The 26,540-nt window shown below is 32.9% G+C and overlaps 3 protein-coding genes across 3 annotated transcripts in view; 1 reads left to right on the forward strand and 2 right to left on the reverse strand.

Moving 5' to 3' along the window:
• The window catches only part of LOC125815905 (uncharacterized), a 67,358-nt gene extending 58,739 nt beyond the window's left edge, over window positions 1–8,619 (reverse strand). The window contains exon 1 of the mRNA XM_049495478.1: window positions 8,611–8,619. The gene's annotated coding sequence lies outside the window, so the exon portion shown is untranslated. The remainder of the gene's footprint in view (window positions 1–8,610) is intronic.
• On the reverse strand, window positions 6,128–20,645 carry LOC125815887 (multisubstrate pseudouridine synthase 7). The gene is made up of 20 exons (XM_049495455.1): window positions 20,401–20,645; window positions 19,283–19,361; window positions 19,000–19,197; window positions 18,691–18,905; window positions 16,718–16,790; window positions 16,399–16,455; window positions 14,903–14,982; window positions 14,750–14,812; window positions 14,492–14,579; window positions 13,567–13,670; window positions 13,296–13,398; window positions 12,829–12,902; window positions 11,493–11,557; window positions 11,203–11,375; window positions 9,963–10,030; window positions 9,822–9,882; window positions 8,971–9,008; window positions 7,510–7,578; window positions 6,546–6,882; window positions 6,128–6,230 (listed from the first exon to the last, which is right to left on the reverse strand). The coding sequence occupies exons 1-20, from the start codon at window positions 20,619–20,621 to the stop codon at window positions 6,201–6,203; spliced, it is 2,196 nt and encodes a 731-aa protein (XP_049351412.1). The 5' UTR covers window positions 20,622–20,645; the 3' UTR covers window positions 6,128–6,200.
• A 2,471-nt stretch (window positions 20,646–23,116) lies between these two features.
• LOC125815895 (F-box protein At5g49610-like) lies at window positions 23,117–25,515 on the forward strand. Its single transcript, XM_049495465.1, has 2 exons — window positions 23,117–23,164; window positions 24,183–25,515. The coding sequence occupies exon 2, from the start codon at window positions 24,206–24,208 to the stop codon at window positions 25,292–25,294; it is 1,089 nt and encodes a 362-aa protein (XP_049351422.1). The 5' UTR covers window positions 23,117–23,164; window positions 24,183–24,205; the 3' UTR covers window positions 25,295–25,515.
• Window positions 25,516–26,540: the final 1,025 nt, after the last annotated feature.

The following is a 26,540-nucleotide window of genomic DNA, read 5'->3' on the forward strand; positions in this document are numbered from 1 at the left end:
AACTCATGATGACTTTGAGATAAGGCCATGGTCTTGCCTCATTTTTTTTTCTGCTGCAATAAGAAAATATATACCACCTAAAATGATTTAAGGTAGCCAAAAGTCTACACTAGAGAATTTCCACCAATTTTCCAGGCTCTAATTATTTGGTAGAATCTTCTAATTTTATCGAGTTAAGGGTTAAAATAAATTAAAGCGAACCGCAATATTGAAAAGGGTGATATTAAACCCAAACAACACATTTTTTCTTCATTTAAAAAAAAAAATGGCTGATATTTTAATTAATTTATTTTTTGAAGAAATCGTTGTTGGAGCAGCGATTTTCTTAAGATTTTTTTTATTGACAGAGTTAACGGGGTTAATTTATGTGCAAGGATGATTTGCCCCTTGTAGTTTAATTTTTTTTTATAGACCGTTTATGCTTTTTGAAGGAAAAAAGTGATCTTTCTGACTCCGAACTTCAATTATAAAAATCAACTTAAATAACTCTCGATCTAAGCAAATAATTTAAAATAGGATTTCTCAATTCTAATAGTAGTAACTAGTAATACTTGTTCAACAAGCTTCTATAGAAAATTGCTACTCTGGTTATGCAATTTGGTGCTATAAAAGCATATAACAGCCATTCTTGTGGATTTCTTATGGCGTCCTTAAGATTAGATATCTATGTGCATGACTATGGTAAAGACTTCCTATGATACATTGAGCAAAATGGAATAATTTTTATGTAATAAAAAATCCTTTTAGTGACTTTTATTATTGTAATGTAAAAATTGAGTGACCATTTAAGAAAGAATGAGTTGATTTTAATTGAGTGACCATTTAAAAAATTGTGTGTATTGTATTTGTGATCACTTTGTCATGCAACGATATGTAAAATAGTACTTCCTCAAAGTCGCATACGATTTATCTCACACTCTTACTCTTTTTAATTTAATAGTTTCAAAAAATAATGTCATCTTTTTAAATAGGGTACGTAGTGAATTTGCGTCACTAAGAGAGCAAAAGACTGGAGTCGAGAATCTTAGGAAGGAGTAAAAATACAATAAAAATAAAATATGAGGATAACATTATTTTGGTAACAAATTAATGTTTTCTCTGCATAAATGTCAAAAACGTCCTTGATTAAAACCTTTTCTATGTTCCACTTGGGATATATATAGTTTATAAAAGACATAGGAGTAATTGGCTCTTGGATTGTACTTGTATTTTTGTCTTTTGAACAAAGGAATTAAGGGGTTTTAATTTGAAGTACATAAATATATAGTTCATGTTGTAGTGTAAAAAGACATGCATTTATATAGAGCTTTTAAAATCTATATTTAGATAATAATGTACATAATATTATTTAAAAAAATAAAAAAAAGACAGACAATTTATAAAAAATATCCTAATTACTCTTATCAGTGTTTTAAATATATTCAAAATTAGTGTTTAGAAACTATTACGTTAATGAAAATCAAGATTAAAAGGTCTATATGCAAAATTAATAAAGAATAAAAGAGATATTTAACTCACACATATTTAACTAACAATCATAAATGGACTACCTTGAATTTACTTAAATTAAAATTTACATTAATTTGATAATGCTTGAAAATAATAAAAACTTTTCAGGTTTGAAAATAAAATAAAATTACACGTTTCTAAAAGTTACCATATTTGGTATTTCGGTTTATTAGTTTAGGAAACTTTTTCATAAACCATTTCCAAAAAAATAATAGGAAAGCGTAATTTTTCTACGTATACATATCTTCTCTTCGATCAACTTTCTTTCTATCAAAATTCAGCTTTTATTAATTGGCTTGTTCATTGTTACGTTACATTATGTTCACAGAGAAGGATAAGACGTTGGAAAAGTCCCAACAACAACTTCTTCGAGCTGCAATGTTGAAGAAGCGCTATGCACATATAATCGTGAAGTCCCAACAACAAGTTCTTGGCGACGCATATGATGAGGAAGAGATGAAGAAGAAGGCTGCATTGTGGGATAAGCAATTGCAAGAAGAGAAAGCCAATTCGAAGAGGGAAAGAGATAAAGATAGAAAGGCAGCGAGGATCGCCATTGAAAGCATCAAAAGAACTGTTAGTTTTGGCGATGATCTTCAAGCCGAAAGAGATTTCTTGACCATCATTTGGTGCAGGAGCCGTTGGTAAGTGTTTGATGAAACATGAATTCTTTTTTTTTGTTCGATTCTACTTCGTTTTCAAAAAATAATAATTTGTTTTTTTGTTTTTGTTTTACGTTCTTTTCAAAAAAAAACAAAAAAATTGTTAGTTGTTTCTACTTAGTTTTCCAAAAAAAAAAAGGTTTTTGTGTTTGTGTTTTACGTTCTTCTAAAAAAAAAATTGTTGGTTGTGTTAGTTGTTTCTACTATATTTTCAAAAAACAAAAAAATATTTGTGATTTTTATGATGTTTATACTTCGGTTTTCAGAAAAAAGGTGTTTTATTGTTCTACTTTTTTTTTTCTAGTAATTAGTTTAGAAATACATGGTAGTGTTTCTACTATATATATGTTAAGTTGTGATATAGACACAATATGGTATATAGCTTTCAGTCACGAATTGCTTTTGAATGGTTTAATTAACGTGATAAATCTTTTTCCGTAAATCTTAGTATATACTATACTTGTGTAGTGGATTTAGGTATGAACTTCTTTTGTGTGTATCAGACAATCTGTTGGACGTTATTACACACACAACACTTTCTCAACCCCAAGTCTATGTGATGGTTTAGTGCTGCACTTGTTAGGATTGCTATCATGGGTGAAGTAGAAGCCTACCTTGCTTTACTACCTCCGCTACAGTCTGAAGAAGGTTTTAGTTTTAGATTCGAAGTTAGTGCCTTGTGATTGGATATAGAGTTGATAATATAGATCAATTATTGGCGAGGGAGTGAATAACGCAATTAAAAGGACAGGCAATGAGCCATGAACTTACAATATATCTAGGGTAATGGAAATGCATATGAGCTAAATGCTAAATCTATCAAACTAAAGTATATCACAACAGACAAAAATGAGCTTAAATATATCTATTATGTGTGAATACTATGCACCAATTGACCCGTTATGTCCTATGTTGCGTATCCCCAGGTCCCAGTGAGTGAGCCGGTTGGAGTCTCACGAGTTCCTCCAAGTAATTGAGGACTATATTTCTACTGCTAAACTAGGATCTTGGTTACTTAACTGAAAGTCGAAGATTAACGCCTTTGAATGACTTTTTCAAAATATCCACGCTCACTTTCAGCTGGGGTTAGGTCATACCTAATTAATGATAGTAGTAATATACTCGTACAATACCCTTCATTAGAATTGATCCTCTTCTCCCCGTCACACATTCCGAAGACAGAGAGTTGGCACATTTCAGTTGGTCTAGCCTAAACCAATGCCTTGCTATGGAATATCTAAGATTCTAAAAAAAATCAAAATATTTTCCTATTGTTAATTCAATTGTTCAAGGTAACGTGACTGTGCTAAGAAGGTGACTTGTCTATGATCATAAAGTGATGGCAGGTCATGATGATCCATACCAAAAAAAAGTCTTTTAACTCCGCCTGTGTTTTGTTTGTAATGTAACACAGCCGGTCCCAAGCCCGGATAAAGGAGGAGGGTTTATTTATAAGCTATGGCATGTTGAGAGATTTTGGCTTCACTGTCTTTGTCCGAATTCAAATGTTTTTAATGAAATTTCATTCAAAAGAAAGGAGGGAGGATAAAAGCCCATTTAAGAAAGAAAGGAATGAACAAAATGTCTTATTTTGTTGCAACTTTCATATGTTTTGGCAGGATGTTTTGGTTATTTTTCTCATGAAATTCTATTAACTTTCTTAGCTTTAATTTTAGTTGATTATTTTAGTTATTTGGTCCATAAAGTATACCTCCCTTTATCCTTCAAAATTTATATTATTCATCATTAACATATAGTAATAATATTTATTAGCATGCCTTTTTGTTTCTCAAGTACAAAATTTCATCAAAACAGTTTTATAATATATAAATTAAATGCTGATTTTCCTTTTTAACTAAAAAATATTATAATTGCGATGAGTAAAGAAAACACAATAAATGAAGTTTTTTTAGAAATGTAATACTCCATAGGTTTTGGTGCTAGGACAGGGGTGAGGGGTGAATTGATGATATGAGCGGATTAAGTGTGTAATCTATGGGTTTAATTAACTTAATTGTTTTTGGCTCAAAACATAATATAATATCTATGTAAAAACTACAAAAATTTGACAAATTAATATCAAATTTTAAACTCCTAAATCCAAAATAAAATTAATTTAGTATTAATTAAGAATCTTAAAAGTTGGACACTTTAGATACGGTTGTCATTGATTTTTTATGTGGTTTTTTTTAATATATTTATCATATATATGTGATTTTTGAAAAATACTTGATAAGGGCTACACGCGTAATGTGTGTGTCCAAATATATATATATATATATTATCCTTATATTAAATTAAAATATTTTATTAATTTAAAATTAAATAATAACATATTTATCTTCTCGTCTTTTTTCAAAAAATATTTTCCTCTTTTGTTTTTTCTTACTTAATTTGCATAAATTTAAAAGGTCATAAACACTCTGCTTAAGAAATATCAATGCACAATTGTGAAACACTGAAACTTAAACTGTTGCTGGAGAATTGTAAGAGTTAATTGTAATCATGAAATGTGTTGTTAATATTAAATGTGAATCCATTTTATGTTTTAGGCCAGAAACACATTAGTCGCAGTGTTGCACTATAGCAATTTTAAATGTAGTATAAATACCATATCATGTACTATTTTCAAGAAATTCAAAAGCTTTAATAAATTTTAACATCTTAATGAATCCCACAGTTATATCTATATTTAGAAATAAAAAAAACCAGTAATTGCTTCATCAAAATCAGCTCCTATGGATCTCTCAACTACGTTTATAAACCCAGAAGATAATAATCCTTATTACACAATAGCATAAGGACATATCAGTTACAAATATTTTTACTTCTCTTGGCATTTTTCAATACTGAGCCTGCAATGCTACATTGAAGAATCCAAAAAGACATGATTTTACATTAAACATTATATTTCAAAGACAAATTGAGAATATTCATTTAATAAAATCTATTTAATTGTATTTTTTTCTTAATTTCATAGTATCTCTTTCTTACTATATTTATGTCGATTCCAAAGAGATGAATAACTAAACTAAACTTATTTGATTAATTCATAATTTGTTTTTTTACAAATGATTAACCAAGTAAACTGAATTAAATGAACTAAAAAGATCGACGGTGACATTTATTTATCTTCTGAATATGCACAATAATATTAGTAATGATTGAATGGGCACTAATTCAAAAAAAATAAAAAAATACTGCAAAATAAAAAAAAACACTAAAAAATTTAAAAGCTCGATGCAGCAGTGTAAAAGTAGGAAGAACCTAAACACAACATGACAATATAAGTTAAATTTAGCGGATTAAAATTAATATTTTCCTCTTATCCCGCTCTGTTTTTCATCTTGTAATTTTTACGTGTTTACTTCTATACTTCGAACCCCCTCAACAAAAATCCTGGCTCCGTCACTTACCATCTAACATAAGGATATATCAAAAACACTGTTTACATCAAAAGAATCTCTTCCAAATAGTGGTGCATATATCCGATTCAAATGGCTCTATTACAGATTTGCTAATACTATATCATCAGCAAGCTTATCGAAAGGTGAATAGTAGTACAATGAAAGAAACTTGAAGCACTATAAGTGAAGGCGGAGACTGAAACTCATGGCTAATTTCCTTTGCAACATCACATTGATCACTGGAAAACAATGTTCCCCGAAACCTGCAGATGTTTATTTATTCTTCAAAATTTAACGACAAGATAAAAAAAAAAGCGAGAAGCCAGCCTCATGCAAGTTTCTCAGTCAATTTCCTTTGATACCTAGTAATTTTAATTAACAAGGTTTCTGTTACCCTCATAATGGGCAAGCAATCAGAGAAGGGGTAGGCCGGGCGCTGCTGGTGATACCATTTTGTTTGGTGAATCTTTTTCAAAATGGTACCGCCTATAATAACATATTACAATTTGCAATTCAAAAGCAAAAGCTAAGAGGAAAAGAAACCCTTATCATCTAATGCAATGGTACTTAGCAAAGGTAACCACTTCAAAAGCCAAAATTTTCTTTGTAGACGAGCGTTTGCTTAATCATTTAGTGACTTGTGAAATGCAACCTGCATAGCGAGTACAAAATATTAGCTTTCATCCATGCACTGCACCAACCTATCAATATGCGCAATATGAAGAAATAACACATTTCACGCTAGGTCAGTGAAAACGGACAAAGTCAGCAGCAGTTGTTAAACTCACTGACTGTCACATATTACTTTTGTAGTTATCCCCCCCCCCCCCCCCCCCCCGGGTAAGTTTAACACTTCCTATGTCAGCATAAAAGGTTTATCAAGATAACTTTTTGGTGGGAGAAATATATGCTTATGTTATTGATTTCGTCACAAGATAAATGGTAAAAGTAATGTCAATTAACATACAGAAGTGGATGTTTTCAGCAGCTCCCTCACAGCCATAGTTGCATAGCAAGAAGCTGGTAGTGTAAAGCTCAGCTTGAGAGCCATCTGGCTCTCCTCAGCATTACCACCACTCTGAGATTTCTCTGATTGCATCCCTGCTTCATTGTTAATCTTTTCGTCACGCACTTTTCCAGAAAGCATGTCACCACCTACAGAGATAGCTGAAGAGTCAGCAGGAAGCTCTTTGCTTCCATTGGTCGGGTCCTCCTCTCTGACCTTGCTTTTTACTGAATTGGCAATGACATCAAAATCTGTCTCAGCCAGAGGTATAGTTCCATCAGTGTAACTAAGCAATTCCCTACAAAAACAATAAATGCATTCAAAAAGACGAAAATGGAAGCTTCTTGTCCAATACAACAATAAGTTACAATCCCACGTAGATGGTTTGCGTATCAAGGGTGGGGCGAGAATCACAATTCTAAAGAATGTATTCAAAAGAAACATTTTTTCAAACTGGCATATATTACTCAGATCAGTCACCAAATCACAATTAAACCTCTGATACAGAGTTGCACTTTACAGAGATCTAAATTAATTTCATAAAGTGAAGTGCATTCATTATGACAGAAGTAGCAAAAGTACTTATAATGTTGAACTACATTCATATTGATGATTATAATGAAATAAAATATTTAATTTAATAATAATAAGAGCAGTTGACAAAATTACTATTGTTTTTTTTATCTAGTGGTGGAAAAAGGTGATCTCCGAGGATCCACACATAAATGAATTGAAAACTAAAAGTTTGGAGAAAAAGGCATATCTTGACAAGTATTTTCAGATCCAGGTCGAAACAAGCCCTAACACAAGATAAGTGACAAGTCCTTGGGATTCTGAATAAAATTCAGCAAACCTGGGAAAGGGTGGAACAACGTGACAACGGAGAAGAACTGAAACTAGATATGTGCAACCATTTCTGACCTACCATTCAAAATCCTTTGGCTTTTGAAACACACGTCTGTAAGCTCCGGTCATATTGGTTATGGAGAATTCTCTGCAACAAAGAGGAGGACAAGCCCCAAGAGTTGGCATAAGGGAGGGTTTAGATTCAGGAACATCAGATCATATATAGCAGCAATATTAAAGACTGTAGAGTAAAGGATAATTCTGTTCTCATCCATAACTTCAGACTTCAGTCCATTCTAGGGTTAATGATAATGAGAGCACCCCATAGATATTTATGGGATGCTCCTTTTCCACATATGGTCTCCTTTTTACTTTTTTTTTGTGCAAGAAATTTATTATACGAAAAATAAGCCCACTGTATAGCAAGGATAAAAGTAAATCAGAGCATCAAGGTAGGAGGCATGATTTAGGCATGGTCTTTTAGAGAATAACTTCATACATGGTGCTTAACACCTCAACAGCAAATTTAACAGATTTCCGCAGGAAGTGAGCATGTATTCTCGGTATCACGCGAGTGAGTAGACAGAAGAAAGAATTTCCTTAAACATGCCTAGCAATGATTTGATCATCAGACGTTCTAGGTAGATGGAATCGCTGATTGGACAGTTCGGATTGGTGTCGCAACCGAATCGACGATTGCCAGGCAAAGATGTGATGTTGCTTAGATTTCAAGAAGCAAATCATGGTGGGGACAAGGAACTTGATCAATGAAGGACTCTTTACCTGTTTCTTGATCGATGGACCATTATAGCACATCGTGTAATGCTCTAAACAACAGGTATTCTAGTCATTAATTTAGTGGTTCCTTTTCATTCATGGAACATGAACTGTTTCTGGTAGATTAGAGAAAGCCGCAGAGAATGATATAAAGCTGATTTGTCGCTGACAGACATGTCAAGGGTCAAATTATTAGTTACAGATTCAGGGAAATACCGAGCTCGGTGGTTATTAAAGATGTAATATTCTTTAGTCTGAATTTCCCAGACTAAGATGATCCCAATCATTGAAAATTATGTCGGAAAATAACAGGTTTGAAATTGAGGAAGGACGCAACGCAATCTCCCAGTTGATTTTAAGTGGTGTGTACCATTTGCCCTCCCAGAATTTTTTTTTTTTTTTTGTGTGTGTGTGTGTGTGTGGGGGGGGGGGGGGGGGGGTATAATGAAATTGAAATACAAGGCAGATGGGTCAGGGGAGAGCAATGGAATGAAAAAGAAAAAAAAACATATGCAGTGTGATATTAGGGAAAGCAACAGAAGAGAGAAAACTCTTAAATTGGGTGGAGAATTCAGTTTTTGACTTGGAAATTTTTTTGAAGGAGCCATTTGAGGGTTACAAAGAGGGAGCAATTGATTTCTTGTACCATATAATGCTGACGTGACGTGCATTCTAAAAAGAATTTACTTACAAAGAAAAACATCAAGCAACTAATGAAGAAGTGGATGAATGATTCAAAATTAGAGAAAAATGTTTTACTCACTTGATCTTATGTGCAGTCTCTGTCAAGCTGATGCCATCCTGACCGGTAATGGTAATGCATTAGAACGGAACAAATAAAGAGAGTAGACACGAATAAATTTAAGAACAGCAACGACAGTCATCACAAGTGGAACTGGACAAAGGTTAGTGATAACTTCACATGCAAATCTTTTTAAATTGTTCTACTTCCCAATGTACTTCAAAATTTAAACAAGAAGCTAAATGCACATCTTGAATGGCAAAACATCATTATATGAATTAGAATATGATTAGTTACCATCATAGCAGAATGTTAATAATCCTAATATGAAGTTATGATTGTCACTTTAGGTATACTGAAAATCATATGAGACAGTGAGCCCAATTCTGTTCGGCTTTGCATGCCTTCTTGGTTAAAGCACTTGAGATGCTGTTCAGAAACTACAAATAAAGAGTTGCAGATAACTAATTTCACTCAGGGAAAGAGATTAAAAGGAAAAGGTTGTGCAACTTGGCAGCAATTTCTCTGACAAATCTAAAGGCAGATTGATGTTCAGCTAGAAAGGAGCAATCCACAGAGAAAAGGAAAAAGGATGTTTAAAGAAACAAGAGCCTGTTAAATAGGAGTCCAAGTCCTTGTTCATAGCTACAGGTCTATCCCTCCTCAGCACTAACATGGCATGGTACTGCCAAACCCATCTAGTTTCAAATACCATGTAGTTTCTTTCTTCATTATGGAACAAACACCTCCCATCCCTCACTGATTTCTCTTTCAATAATGTACCGCCAAATCACATAAGAAAAAGTAGTGATTGGCAAAGTATAATCGGTACATGTATCAACAAGCTCAGGCTTTAGATGAAGAAAAAATACCTTTTGTGACAAGTCACGGTAAACTTCACCAATGTCATTTGATGGATAAATAACTCTAGACCTGCCATTATAATATGTCTCACAAACAAGAGCAAACAAAAACTCAAAGAATATTGTAAACACTATATTATCTTATCTTACCCAGGCAAAGGTAGAAGTACGTCCTCAATGGCATATGTACCAGATTTAAGGTCTTCTTCATTTATAACCTGTCAAACAGAAAATATCGCTAGACTTAATAAGACAGATGAGAACTGCTCACAGAAAAAAAGCAAACGTACCAAACAACTACGCCTCAAGACCAGGCAATGCGAGGAAACTCAATATAGAAGAGGCACCACAAGAGCAAAGTTTTTTAATCAATTTAACTTCTCCCTAACCTCTTAGGAACCTCAGTAGGAACTAGGCATGAGAGTGAAGCCACTAGGTGTACTTTTTAACATTTAAATTAATATAGACGGAATTTTAAACATCAGAAAAGAACTACTCCCCCACATATCATAAGTAACAGATAATTGATAATCATGCAGAGTCTATAGCAAGCTAACACCATCAATTTCACCATACAACTGGATAAATGGTGGTCATGCAGGTCACCAAGTTGCATTTTGCATCCTCCTCTTTTTCAGTTATATAGGGATTTAGGTAGCAACATGCAAGTAGAAGATATAGGAGAGAAGTATCGAAAACACTGTTGGACTTGGCGTGAATAGTTCAGGGATGAAACTAATAATTCACACAAGTTTAAGGGTGTTCTCAATTACTTCTCTCAAAATATAGAGAACTTCTAATACTTCTTATTTTGTAAAACGTTGGCCTGAAATGAGTTTAAATGGCAAAACATGGTCAGTGAGGATTCATATAGCCTACCCCGACTTGTTTGGGACAGAGGCATAGTTGTTGCATAAAGATTTAGCAGTTGGCCTCTTAAAGTCAAAATGCAGTACGCCACTAACCATCCTTGCAAGTAAGTTCATGATATGATATACCACCTGCTTTAGAGCGCCCTATAATTCTCAACCCTAATGATAACTTTACCAATCAAATGAAAAATCAAAGTGATTAGGATGTATCCCTTTCGTTATTTCATTTGGACATATTCTATAAAACATACTATCAGGGAGGAACATTTGTACAAAATTTGGGATTGTTTTGAGCTTTATCAAGCTGGAGACCCAGAGAGCGAGCTAGGTAGCTAAAAGGTCTTTTGTGTAATCTAATTAGGGGTTCTTGTTACTATGTCCTCGGAATATGAAATGTGAACTCTACGTAGAGATGGAGGGAATACATATGAACCCATCTGCCATGCAATGTTTTTCACATAAACTCTTCGCTTAGAAATTTAGAACAGCTCTTGTCCTGAGATAATCCAGGTACCAACCTTGACTGGTATATTTCTTTCTTCAGGAAGATCAGTCTCTGAGATCTCATCCAGATTGCTATAATCATCCATATTATTGTCATTCACGTCTTCACATTCAGCAACAAAAGATTCTTTCACTTTATACTCTTCTTTTGAATACACCAAATCTCCCAACACAACTTGGTCAAACCCTATGATATGAGGCAATGAAAATGTATGAGAATCAGTGGCACACCGAAGCACCCATAAGTACATTCTGATCAACATATATATGGAAAAATAGTTAATAGAAGTTGAATAACGCAAACCATGTTTTTGCACTCTCATGCTTGCCACATGGTTCCAAAGATAACTTTGATAGCTATGAACATACCTAAAAAGGAGAAGATCTGTATCATTATAAAAGCTCAAACTTGAAAAGTTATGCATGACTCTTTTCTGTACTCCCAATGCTTTAAGCCCCTTAAATCTCATGATCAATTGATGTTTATGGCTTTACACTCTTGGAAGCAGGTAAGAAGCTGTAGAGTTCTATGAAACTGAATAGCTTTTCAATTACTAGAATGTTTCACCTTCTTTAACTTCACAGTTCTCGTTTAGAGTTGAGTCAATGGTTTCACAGCATTTACCTTAAGACCCAATGAGTTATGCATTGAACTATACTATCAGAGGTTTGATACATAAACAGAAAAAAGTAAAGGATTTTGGGATCATACAGCACTAGAGAAGTTGGGCACAGAGAAAAACTTTTCAAGAATTTACAAACAAGTAATTTCAGAAGGGTTTCTTCCTGAAATGTTCATCAAGCATATCTTTCGGACACGTCCTTGTGGAGGGTATAACTAGAAGGATCTATCAAATCAAGGGCTCTGATAAACAAGCCCCGCATATATACTGAATTTGTTCGAGGAAGGGGATGCAAGAGGAAAAGGTGATCATAAGTTGTGATTATCTTTGTTTAATTTTCTACAAGGATTTACTTTCCGGAGTTGCAAGAAAGAGAGATTTCAAAAATGGAAACACAAGAAAAACAACTAAGGGCCTTAGTGTAACAACCCTAATTTAATTAGAGGTTATTTGGTAATTGGGTTCGCCTGACCAGTGGTGTGTGCTTGGGTGTCAATCACGTCTAGAGGGTAGTTTGGGATGTGACTCTTAGACTATTCACATCTTTTTCATGCTCATGTGTTTTCTTTTTTCCTTGTTGGGGAGAGGGGGGTGTGAGGGATGTGCAAAAGCTTGGGGAGGAATATATTTTTCTAGATGAAGTTGCCTTATGGTGACACCCATCTAGCAAGCGGATACCTAGTATGGGTAAAGAAATAATAACAGCTTTAGCAGTAAGAAAGAAGCTTTGGCTTGAAACTAACAGTAGTTCAACAAAACTGAGGAGCAGGCACACTGACCCTACTATTTCAGAGCTGATAACTCAAACGTCTTTGAAGCACCTTGATCAGAGAGCTCACGAAAAGGATTATCAAAATGCAAATCTCAGGTAGATTTAACGCAAAGACTCAAGGGAAGTGACTAGGAAGAATGAGTAGCATGTATTTACACTTTATTTTTTCACCTTTCAATCACTAAATTTCAGATAAATATGTTAAGTACAAGAAGAAAATAGTGAATCCTACTATGAAGACTTACATCATTCGGAGAGTCCTGGGTATGGCCTTCAGAGCTTGTAGATAGTTTCCAGGAGATCTTTTCAGGCACTGCAACTGTATAATGTTGACAGGAAATGTCAATTGTAGAACATAAACACACAATCTCATATCACAAATATTGCTTAAATATAAAAAATTTGGAACAAAAATATGACCTGCTCTATCCCAGAGAAACTCAATTACTTTGGGAAGTCAAGGACAGCACAAATAATGCAAAGCAAAAAAAAGAATAAAAATAAATTAAAATTTTAGGCAAACTTGGATTATTGCAAGTCTTTAAATGGTGACGCTCATCATGAGCAAAACATTAGCTTACTTTTGGGATGTCGGACTTACATAGGTGTAATAATAGAGGCTGACTTCAACTTCCTTTTTTTTTGGAAATTACAGATAATAACTAAAGGACTCAAGTGTGGGATAAATTTAATGTTGTTCACTGGAACTTACAATTGCCTTTTCAGCCACCAGATAACGAGGTAACTGCCTTAGAGTCCCATCAATGTCACCACTTTCCTTGTAATACTCCCTTACTGTACTGATGGCATTCTTCTGTATTCAAGGTTAAAGTTAAGGAGAACAATTATTTCCTACAGGCACACATAATAATACAGAATATTTTTTATTAAAAAATGTTGGGGAAGAGGACTTTCATGTTTAAGGGTTGAGAGAGAGTGAAAAAAAAAACAAAATTATGGATAAAGTGAAATAGCAAAGGATATCCCCTTCTCTTGGATCAAGAATCAAGCTGACAGCAGCTTTCCATTCTCCACGCAATAATGCAGCTCCAATTAGATGTGTTGGCACAGAACTGCTGCCAAACCGCTACATCATTTGCATAGACAACAAGATGACATGGCCATCAAATTCATGACAGATTGGTGACTTTCACAGTTTCACTTGCCAATCAAAATAAAAACTCAAGCTTAGCAATAAAAGAGTTCCATATTTTATTTCCAATTAAGAACTTCACTAAATCCCTCGTCAAAATCCAAAGAGAAATGAAGAGCCAAGAAAAAATGAAAGAACATCAAGCAGCCAACCAACAATGACCAGAAAATGTTATTAAATGTGAATCCTGATCTGCCTTGATTAGGTTGAGTACGGGCTTCTTGTTGGTGATCACAATGTCATGCAATGCACGACTAAAGATAAGCTCAAGCAAGCAGTAATTTCAAAATTGTAGCTCACATTTACCCCACATACTGACATACTTATGAATTAATTATACAATCAGGGAACCATAAGCGTATATGAGCAAGACATTGGAAAATGAAGAAAGCAAGATCATAATGAGTTTCTCCTAAAGCAAAATAAGGTCGGAGGGATTCCAGGAGTTTCTGTAAAAGCTCTTCTTTTTTCAACGAAAAGGTAACAATTTTATATATATTCACAACCCAAACTCTAGAACAGTCGCAAGAAGTAATTAAAATGTACAGAACAAAGAGTTCCCAACCCTCTTTAAGTTTCACAATAATTCTAAGACACAAAAATAGCCTCTGGATCTTCAAAGTTAGCCTCTGTAAAAGCTCTTCTACAAAGAGATTCTTCTGAAGAACAACGAATGGACGGCCTAGACTGGATTTAAAGAAGAGTTAATTTATCCACCAAAACCAAGATAAAAAGATCTGCATATTACGACATACCTGTAAGCCAAAATAGTTTATAAACCCATGTTTTCCAAGGGCAACTGCTGATGCTTTAATTATATCCTCAGACTCTGCTGACACTCCCCTGTAAGGATTTCAGTTCCAGCCGATCATATAACAGGTCATACAATCAGCAAACTTTACAGCCATACTTCAAAAGAATAAGGAATATGAGCAAAGAGAGAAAAATGACATTCATGTCCCATCCGGAGCCTCACAAGAATGGACAAATGAAATATTCAAACATAACTATACCTAAGTGTTATAGTAAATCGGTTCCCATAAAGCTGCCCAAGAAGAAGCCCTTCTTTAACATGGCTGTAATATCAGTAGGTCAGAAACATTTTACATCAAAGAGAGAGAGAGAGATTGTCATAAGACCAAAGAACACAGAGGCATTGATCTCACCAAAAGTCACCAACTTTGATACCAATCAATCTTTTGTTGAGAGCTGCTAATTTACTTGCTTGTTGCTTGAAAACAGTTACCTATATAGTGAAAAATGTGAGAGCTTAGTGATAGAAAGAGATATCACTAAATATGTATACCAACATTGAAAAAGAAAAAAAGGTGCTGTTGTGTGAAATAGAAAGTATCTAGGTGAAGGACAACTGATACACCAAGCAATTTGTGGCACCAGAGCTGGTTTAAAACATTTTTTTCTGGTCAAAACAGATGTGAAACTAGCAAAAGTAGCAATTTCAGTTCATCAAATGGATAGATATCAACCTAAAGACAGACAGACCACAGACGAATTGACAGATTATTGCAGAACCTGGAAAATCATGACTATAGTGGTTAATCTATGTTACCAGCTTAGAAGTTGTTGAGTTTTAAGTATATCCAGTCAAGTGATAGCAGTGTTTTTGGAAGTGCGGAGCGGAAAAAAGTGACAAGGGTTTGCATCCCTTGAAAGCATGAAGCAAGAAACAAAGTGCGCACTTCATTGAAGTGAAGCTTAATTTTTGACAAAATTTAAAATTAAGAAGCGCTATACCCTCGCTTTGCTAGCTTTTTACAACTCGGAGTGATAGTGGGGGTAAGTGAAAAAGAGTTTCGGGCCATAGACCTTCAAAGAGCAGATTGGTCAGCACAAAGTAAACAAAAAGGAGAAGATATTAAGGAATGCTACCTTGAAAGCTAAATGTTAGCAAGTCTTCATACAACACCAGAAAATCAACAAAACTTTTACCAGAAACCACACAAACCAACTACTATTCCACTCTGGTTTATTAAAGCATAAGCAATAATACTACTAGTCCTACAACAACTTTTTTTATAAAGAGGTAGTCCTACATCTACTACTACTAACTAATAAGCAAATTTCACAATTGTGATTTAAGAGAAGCTAGAATGCAAGAAAAATCAGGAAAACACTAAAATAATAGCATAAGCACAACTCAGAAATTCTGTGTCAACTTACTGGAAAAAACTTTTAAATAAAGTACCATAGAAGCATGATAAAGCTTAAGATGACAAGCATCTTTAGACAGAACCCAAACCAACATGCTCAAACATGACCCATACCAAAGGAAATCATTTCCTTCATTTTTCGCAATTGTGATCCCCCATCATTCCCTTTTCTCAAACAAGAAAAAGGTCTTATTCACTCAGCATTGCGTTGGAGTTCCAAAGTCGCAAGCAATTGTGTTTATTAAAGAATAGCACAACAACAACATAATTAATATAATCCCACAAGTGGGTCTGGGGAGGGTGGTGGGTACGCATCCTTGCCCCTGCCTTGAGAAGATAGAGAGGTTGTTGCCGAAAGACACTCAGTTCAAGTATTAAAGAGAAACACATGACATCAAAAAGTTGACCAGATGACAAACCTATTAATTTTTACTCCTAAACAAAGATGCAAGTAAATAGCGAAGAAAGAAAAAGATGACCAGAAAACGTACCCTCTGAGTTGAAACAGCACGCTTATCTTTAGTACCAGCAAATCCAAAGGACCTAAGCTGCCAGATCAGCCATAAAATCAATCATATGCATGTTATCTTACAACTTTTATATATCAAACTGTCGATAATGCAGAACTAGTACTTGTAAGTTGCAACACACATCTGACAGCAATACAAACACTGGATGAATTGTTTCCTTTCAAATATTTCTTGTTTAAACTCAGCTATCCATTAGAAAAGCTAGCAAACGTATGCAAGAGAATACTGGTTTTTAAACTGAACGAATTAAGTTCAACCTAGGAAATTGCATGTCACCAACCTGAACGCCAAGCATCTTTGCTATAACGTTTAAAGCTTCCTGTGTATCCTTATTCTCCTTGAAAAGATGAAACCTGAAATTTAGATTTTGCAACAACACCCTTTCAGATACTATTCAAGAGCAATATGATGTTAAACAACGCCATGCTTTCTAAAACCATGAAGGGTAGTGAAAAATATAAGAAATTTATCAAATAGGATTATTAAGATTTTTTTTATATAGCAATCAGAACATTAAGATTTAATGAGCAAGATAAAAAGAAGTTCTGTTCATAGATGTTAAAGATTTTTATCGTATGGTCTAAGTAAGGAAATCAGAACTTAATACATACTACATAACATTTACAGCGCAACAAGAGTAAGGAATTAATGTTGACCTGTTTCATTGAATCATATTTGTCTTCATTCCAATGAATATGTAAACTTTTCTTGCCAGCAGAATGGATAAATAGGAAAATCAAAAGAAAGAGAAATTCAGAACTCAAGCTTGTTGCTAAAGTGGAGACAACCTTCCAAAGGCATACTCCTCTTACTAAATTGGATGATAATCCGACCTGCTTGGGTTGCAACCAATCGTCATTGTTAAGAAAATGATTTGTGGGCTTGACGCAAACCCAAAAGCTAGCTCATGGCGAGGATTACCTAAGACACTTCAAGAAAATGACAGTTCATTTGCTCAACCAATGTGGGTCACTTAAACATCTCCCTGCACACTCCAGATTGAACATCTAGTGCATGGGTAACATAATAGGTGGGCCCAATTCCAATATTGAGTAAATCAAGAATAAATATAGATCTTGATCTAATATCATTCTTTGTAAATACAGAAAAAGTTTTAAATCCCTATAATTGTGTAATCAGGAGAGGGAATTAATTTTCTTGATTACTTGTAAACACCATTCAACTCTCAACATGTTTGAATAAACAAGCAAGCAATACATTCCTTGACTTCACATTCTTCACCAACATCATATTCTACAACTTTAAATATCAGAAGAATGATCATTCAAATTCTTAGTAACTAATCATTACTTGGAACATATGAATTAGGAGATTGTTCCATAGAGGTGACCGTGACACCGCATATAGTATTAAAAGAAGACATTGACTATAGCAGTTCTATGAAAATAGGAGATTGTTCTAGACTATAGCAGTTCTATGAAAGAGGAGATTGTTCTAGACTATAGCAGTTCCATGAAATAGGAGATTGTTCTAGAATATAGCAATTGCAGTCACTCAATAAAGATGTTTGCCTCAGTTTTAGAATGGTGATGGGGAAAGGGGTGAGTCATTTTACAAGAGATTCATGGTCTTACACCCCCACGGGATAATGATCTTTACTTTGTCGTATCAATAAAAATGAATGGGTAAAAGATATAGGAGAAGAGAGGGTGGCCAACCTTTACTAGTAAAGGAGCTTCTTGTTGTAGCACTCAGTGTGCTAGCATTTAGCAAAAGTGAACAGAGATTACTAATTTATAGAAGTTATTAGCAACTGGAAGAATCAAAATTGACTGGATCTGTTGATATGCTTACAAGATTGATGTTACTAATCTTAAATTAATAATTGGATTTTGCTTGAGAATTACTTTGTAGATGCTTCTTTGACACCCTCTTGGAGAGTTGTTTGAAGTATCACTCAAAAATAGTTTGACTACTCCAAAATGTATTACTAGAGAAATCTTCTTTTCCAGATTATTTGACTTCTCTATGTAGTTAATTTATAAGACTATATATTCAGAACATACTCAGTAGTCCAACAAATGTGCAGTATGGACTTCTTGAATGAAGAAAATAGAGACCATTAATCTTTCCTTGATAACTAGAAAACCTATCTTTGTATGTGATGCAAAATCTACACAGAACACAATAAGCTAAAGATGCATCAATGCTGTAGATTTGTATGAATAAAGTACCTTCTCAAAAAAAAGATCTAAATGAAAAAGTAGAGACAAATGCAACAATTAGAGTTACCTGAGGAACTTGCCAAGATGTCCTGGCCAACTGTCTGAACCTCTACTGTCAAAACGTTTATCATCTCGGTCTTTCCTTTTCCTAGAGGATCTACCCCTTCCATTATTCCTGTCGTTATTCAATCTCACACGAACACACTTTGATTGGTCCTCTACTCCATCAATTGTATCGGTTACAAGGAATTTTAATCTTTCCTTGAAAAAGTTATGAATTGCCTGAAAAGTATTAACATATCAGATATAGGATACTTCCAAAAGGAACCATATGAAACCAAAAGAAACAACGAACGAGCACGTGATAAGGACTAACAGTCCGATGGGATTTATCTGAACTTGGTGAAAGGACGATGGATTCATCACTGACATCAGCCCCAGAATTAAGTTCATCAATAAAAGCTTTAAGCTTGTCAGCATCAGAATTGCCAGCGAGAGATCTGAAAGATTCTATCTCAGTCACATAACTTCTATTCAGTTGGTCAGATATATTCACGTCCTTGTTCTCTGAACACTGGAGAGAGAGATTGGCGCATATCATAAAGCAATTTTAAATGAACATCAAGGTCACTAAGAAGAAATTAAGGTCAACTTATCACCTCCTTTGGAGCCTCCAACGAAGTCAAATGAACAACATTTTCATCTAAGTCCACCTCATTTACAATGAAGTCGGAGTACCTAGAAACAAAACAAAACAACCACAAAGATGAACCCATTTTCCTAAAATAAGCAAGACAATTCCCCAAACCCAGCTGCAGCTTTCAAGAATGCCCAAACAATTTCAAATTAAACTGTTTGTACCTTTAATTATAGCACACTCATGGTGGAAATATAAACAAACCACAAAACAACAGTTGCTTGAATTATCAAGAACATGCATATAGATTTCAACATTGAAGATACTTCAAGTTTATGACTTCCTAAAATATTTTCTTTAGATGGTAATTGTCTTTGTATATGTACAGATCACACACTTTAATAGGACAAGAAAACACTAGACTCTTAACTTTCGAGTTACAGAAAATGCAATTCCTTCAACGGGTGGTACAACAAATCATTATTAGCCAAAAGATGAACTTTCAGGTCTAGGCACTCTCAATTAATATAAACCACATCTCTAAATGATTTCCAACGTTTTACACTTTTACTATAAACAGAGAAAAAACAGAATTCCTAACTTATCTTTCCTCTTTAAAGAATTCCCTTTACATGGGTATTACTCTATTTACCAATTCCAACTAATGATACACCCCATTTGACGACACATCCCAATGTAAATACATACTCATTATTTAGGCATTCTCAAGTGATATGAAACACATCTCTAAGTGATTTCCATCGATTTAATCAAAGACTTGGTATAAAAAAATTGAAATCAAGAATTGGGATATAAAGAAAGAACACATTCTGTAATCAAGAATGGAAAGAACACATTATGTAATCAAGAATTGGGCTATAAAAAAAGAACACAATATATAATCAAGAATTTGGATAAATAAATTGTAATCAAGAATTGGAATATAAAATTTGGAACGACTTCCCAACTTATCTTTCCTCTTCAAGAATTGGGATAAAATAGGTTTCCCAACTCATCTTTCCTCTTCAAGATTATCAAGAATTGGGTATCCCAACTTATCTTTAGTTCTTTACTATATAACCAATTGCAACTGCAAATACATAACCAAGAAACTGTCACAGAAAAAGAAAAAAAAAAGACCTTTGCTTGAGGATGCCACGAAAACCAGGGAGGTTGGAAATGTAGCAAGAGATACCCACATCAGATTCATCCATAGTTTTCATAGTAGCAGGCAAAAGGGTGTGTTCAAGGAATCTGCAGCAGTAGGGTTTAAGAAAGTTAGGGTGACCAACAACTTGCTGCAGGGTTTTTGTTAGTAGCAGATGATGACGCCTGAGTTTTGAACAAAGGGTTTTTAACATTAGTAGAGAAACCTAAGTACAAACACAACTTATATATAGACAGAGTAATTCGCTTCAGTAGTCGTTCCAAGTCTTCTAAAGTTCTAATTTAATAAGTAATAATAAAACGGACTCCTAATAAATAAATAAATAACTTAAGACCTCTAAATTAATATGGGACAAATAAAGTTTTAATTTAATAATAATAAAACGGACTCCTAATAAATAAATAAATAACATGAGACCACTAAATTAATATGGGACAAATAAAATGAAATAGAAGGAGTATAAATTATATAAGTATAAAACGGTTAATTTTATATTTATATGACTTTATATGATATTTGATTTTTGGTCTTTAATTTATATAGTATTAACTTATCAAAGTTATAGAAAGAGAAGTTGCAAGGGAATTTATGTGTTAATTTACAAATTTGATAGAATGTGAAATAAATAATAGTATTTAATCTAATAACAAAAATATTCTCACAATGTATTAACAAGTTCATCTCAAATGATTTTTGTAAATAGACTTACTTAAAGAATGAGATTCATAATTTTGAAAATAGAGAATGTCACTTGTTACAACAAATAAAAATGACCTTGTAGGGTTAGAAATTCTTATACTAAGATGCATATAACTTTGAATTTTTTTATAATTTTTAATGCATGTTGCATCTTTCGAGGTGCAACTTTAACTTTTTTTTTGTGTGGTGCTATTTTTAGTATTGTATTTTTTTTTATTATTTTATTGCCGTGAAGTTAGGATCAATTTTTTATTTGATATTTTTGATTAAATCATTTTTTTCATAATTTGGACATGATATACATATTTCTTTCGGAATTAAATAAGCGTTGATTAGAATATTAAATAACTAATGACACATTCTAGAGAACTCAATGTGTCTTTAAATTAATATTATTAGTTAAAATCTCGTATAACATCAAGTAACAATTCAAAAATTTGACATATTTTGATTGATAGTTATAAATCTAATATCAAAGTAATGATTCAATTATCCAATAGCATTGATTAGAACATGCAAAACAAACTTCAAATTACCTATTTTTGATAGAATTATGCGATTCGAATCGACCTAATCATCATGCAATACATATACAATCAATAAGATTATGTGATGGACACATCTCCATAACAAAATACGACTTATTAACAAATGATGTCAAAATATAATTCATAATAATATATGAATTAATCTACGAGGTTTATGAGATTTTTACGAATCACATAATATTTGTACAAGTAGAACACAAGCTAAGTAAATTTCAAAGGGAAAAAACCACAAGTGTCACCACTAAATAAATAATAATAAAAATAATAGAAAAGTTCATTATTTATTCTTCGATATATTGAAATCAATGATAAGGCTTATTCAAACATAAAATAAAATGTCAAAATTGATACAATTATTTCAAATCAAAATGAAATGTCATATAAGTGTATAATCTACACCAAACTTCATTAAAACATACTCTTGTGCCTTACTTTTATAATATAATTTAAAAATGCGTAGAATACATTTTTTGTTTTATCTATATCATACTTTTGATTGAAGATTATCTTAGAGATTTTGTCACTTATTATGCATATATAATGAACTTCAATTGATTAAAGTAACAATTATGTAACATGACATGAACGTGGAAAAATAACAATTACAATCATAATATTGTGATATTATATTATTTAAAACAAGCTATTAATATTATCTAAATTATTTGATATTTGATCATCCTCAGCATATAAAATTTGAAATCATGACATCATTGAAGTCAGTAAAACACATACGTGTGAATTTTTAATAACAAAATATTTTTTTGAAATAAAATATCTCTAAACAAAAGATTATAATCATATTTAATACATGAAATTTATCCGAAAACTAATTAAACAATAAAAACTTACATTGACATAATAAATTAGCATAATATTTTTCCACATACATACAACATTTTAAGAAGTGCTTTATGACTAGATAGCACAAACACATACATGTCGCAATATAGACACATTCAATAAGAAGAACATTTCATAAAGAAAAATTGTTTAAATAATTATTGTCAAACATTTAACATGCACGTTATTATTTATTTATTGTAAAATAATTTATGCATTATTTGTTTTTGTTTAACAATTTATGTATTACTTATTTTATACACAACAACCATCATAATATTAATTATGGTATAAATAATTCATGAATTACAAACCTTATATAACTAATTCATCCATCAAACATCTCTTTAAATGTCCTTTTGGTAAACAATTTTTTTCGTTCTGATATTACATATAACTTAAATCTTTAGACGTAACTTTCTATTAAGTATTTCTTTATTTTTACATATCTTTTAAATATTTGATGGTATTGATGAGTAATTTATACTTTTTAAGGGACTATTTTAGACATATATTAAAATCATGGGAACAATTTGATGAAAGAAAAAAATATATATCAAGAGTCCATTCTAGTATACAAAGAGTCCAAGGTAAAATTTCTTCACTTCGATCAACAAGAGTAACGCTCTGTGAACATTTGATCAAGGTTTGAATTCTTTAATTACGCGATTATCAATTATCCATACAATGTATTGATTATATCATGAGTGTTTGTTGTAGCTTTATGATTGATTGCTTCTATCTTATTATGTGATTTTGGGATTAGGGTTTTGTAATTTGCAATCTTTTTACTGATTTCGTTTTCTGTTTAGTCATTCTTTGCAATGTAATTTGTGGGCTGATGATTGAAAGGGAGTTAATTTTTGGATATTTTCCGACCCATCTTGTTTTCTTGAAGAATAAAGTTATTTTTATGCTCAAATAATTGTTTCACTGAGTTTGGTCAACAAAATCCTTTCAAAGAATGTCCTTAAGAAAAAATCATTGTTTTGGAAACTTATAGTCATTATATAAACGAAAAGCATCAAACTTTAGTAGTTAATCGACATTCGTGTCTGTGTTATGCCCTGTATTTTGTTTATGCTGATTATCTTGACATGAAGACTAATGAAGTTAGTTGACTTGAGTATTTTTGTTTGATTATTTATTATTTAGTTATCAAATCTAGGACAAGGGTATTATTCATATTTAGTCCAGATTTGAAGCTAGGTTCACATTGATTCTTTTGACATGGAATATAGCAAGTGATTAGCAGTCACAAATAACATTCACATGATGACCAACTAGTGGTCCAATTGAATTATGGTTTTAGAGACACTAAAGTCATCAACAAGCTGTCAAATTCACTTTTGTACTAATCTTAGCACATGTCGTTAACAGAGTTGTTACCAGAAAACCGTTGCTTCTGTAGTATGACATCTTATTCTGTAAGTATCTGCATATGAATAGAAAAGAGTTATAATGTAGGGTCTGTCACAGGTAAAACTAAATGAGATAAAACACGTAAACCAGTGGATGTATCTAGAGAAAGAATATGTTGAAGATTCTTTGTGGGGTGATTTCATTTGTTAAATGGAAGTATGAAACTATTAGTTCCGAACTCCTAAAGTGTTTGTTTCAATATGATGCATTCTAACTTTTAGACCGGTGTTGTTGTTTGACAGTGGAACAACTTTTGGTTGCAATAATGGATCGTGGAAAAAGGCCAGACAGATCTCTTACTGCGCTGAATAGTAAGATGTATATGGATCTTAAGGACATCATCAGGGAACATTCCCTTTCATTTCTTCCTGCCAAATCACTTTTCAAATTCAACGCTGTTTGTAGGGACTGGAAACTCCAGATTTCGAGTCCATTTTTTGCCCATAATCAGTCACTTTTTTGTCGCAGTACTTCAGGCTTCTTTATCCATTCACTTGATGGTTCTCCTTCTCTCATACCCATTGACCCAAGCTTTTGTGGGGTGCCAGATCCATTACTTAAGTTTTTGCCCGAGCCTGTTGACATTAGGTCCTCCTCAAATGGACTGCTTTGCTGCCAAGGTCGTGCAGAGGACAAGGCCTACTACATATGTAATCCTGTTACTCAGCAGTGGAAGAAACTTCCAAAATCAAATGTGAATCATGGACCAGATCCAGCAATTGTGCTCATATTCGAACCATCATTGCTCAACTTTGTAGCTGAGTACAAAATTATATGCGCTTTTCGATCCACAGATTTTGGTGATGCAGTTGAGTTTGATATCTATTCCTCCAAAGGGAATTCTTGGGAAGTTGCTGGGGAGATCCATTTTGGAGCTAGAGCAACACGTATGCCAAATCCAAAATCAGGGGTTCATGTGAATGGTGTTGTTTACTGGATGACAATTTCAGGTAGTATTCTTGCTTTTGATCTAACAAAGGAGAGGTCACAGCTCCTTCAAAATCATGATTCTCGTGGGATTTTGGGGGAGTTTAGCGGAAAGCTCTGTAAGATGAACGTCTTTGGTAATTCAATCAGTTTAAGCATTTTGGATAATGTCCACTCAAATACAATGCAAATGGGAAGCCAAACCAAAATGTGGGCAGGAAAACAGCAGGTTGTTCTTGACAGTAATATTGTTGGGAATGTAGCGGGGGACTACTCAGTTTTACACGTCGACAGTAATATGTTGGTGGTTCGGAGCCAGGGAAAAGCCTTTTGGTATGATTTCAAGTCTCGTGCAACAAAATGCATTCCGGGTGAATTTCATAATTCGAGATGCTTTCCCTACGTCAACAGCTTAGTCTCCCTCTAGTCTGCCTTGGCTGCAGTTGAAAGATCTTTGTTTCGAGCTGCAACATCCTTGCTTGGAATTTCTTTCAAGAATAATCATAGTTTGTCTATTTTATATTTCATGTTATTATTATTCATTACTTTATCTGTGATGATTATTTCAAGTGACAGCGTAGGATTAATTATGCTATATATAATAGCAGTGGATATATTAAATATTCGTAAATGAAGTTTATTTCATAATCCTTTCAAGCTTTTTCCTACTATATATAAAGTTAAAGTAGAGGATCATACCACAATTTCCATTCATTGTATATGGTTGCTTTTATATTTTTATTATTTTTGTGTTTTCAGCAAAATCAAATTCAATCCGCCCAATCTGTTTAAAATAATCCACTCATTCATTAGCTCAATCATATTAATAACACCGTGTTAGGCTCCTTTGTGGGGTTGGATTAATTTGGATTTGCGTCCTAAAGTCCCGCTTTAGAATAAAATGCTTCCAACCAAAAATAACTTCATAATTACTTCTTTTAATAGAAAGAATTGATTTTTCTCCATATAGTTTTTATACCATGGTTAATGTTTTAACCTTCCCCCATTATTTCATATTTTAGTTAAGATCCCAATGCATTATATGAGTAACGAGAGTTTTCGAGTTGAAGCTGAAGCACGTCTCCGTCGACGTGGCTACGTATTTTTTTTAAAAGAAATTTAAAAATTATTTCTTTTGTTCTACTTTAATTTAATTGATATACAATTTTTTTTTAAATTATGAGATTCGTTTTAGCTATGACATTAGTTTTAAATTCATATTCTTTAGTTATAACTTTATTATTTTGAATGTCAATAATATTTATGTATATTTTGTAACTACTTCAAATAAAAACTCAACGATCGATAACGAAAAATACTTTAATAATAGACATCTTAATGGACCTCTTCATATTAGATTTCACACAAAAATAAAGATGATCTACTTCCACACAAACATAGTGTAATTTATTTTAAAGTAAGAATTTAAAATCATTTAATCAATAATTCAATACCGTTTAATAATTATCAAATATTTATTTTACATTTAGTGAAAAAATCATTTAATTAATAACATTTAAAAATAAATTTATGAATAAATATTGGACCCTAACTAGTATATTTATTACATATAAAATAGGAGAGATAAAAAGGAAGTTATATCCTAGAGGGATTCTCTTTCCATGAATGAATATCCTAAAAAAATAAAATATAACGATAAAATAAAAATATAA

The sequence above is a fragment of the Solanum verrucosum genome, unplaced genomic scaffold, assembly GCF_900185275.1.
Source record: "Solanum verrucosum unplaced genomic scaffold, falcon-dt-bn FXZP01000261.1, whole genome shotgun sequence".
NCBI classification, from domain to species: domain Eukaryota; kingdom Viridiplantae; phylum Streptophyta; class Magnoliopsida; order Solanales; family Solanaceae; genus Solanum; species Solanum verrucosum.

Excerpts from the sequence above, each read along its gene's own strand:
- LOC125815887 (XM_049495455.1), bottom strand. The coding sequence starts at position 20,621 with ATGTTAAAAACCCTTTGTTCAAAACTCAGGCGTCATCATCTGCTACTA. Across the intron at positions 12,903-13,295 it reads TGGTGGCTGAAAAGGCAATT|TTGCAGTGCCTGAAAAGATC; the intron begins GTAAGTTCCAGT and ends AACATTATACAG. Across the intron at positions 9,009-9,821 it reads ACCGTGACTTGTCACAAAAG|GATGGCATCAGCTTGACAGA; the intron begins GTATTTTTTCTT and ends ATTACCGGTCAG.
- LOC125815895 (XM_049495465.1), top strand. The coding sequence starts at position 24,206 with ATGGATCGTGGAAAAAGGCCAGACAGATCTCTTACTGCGCTGAATAGT.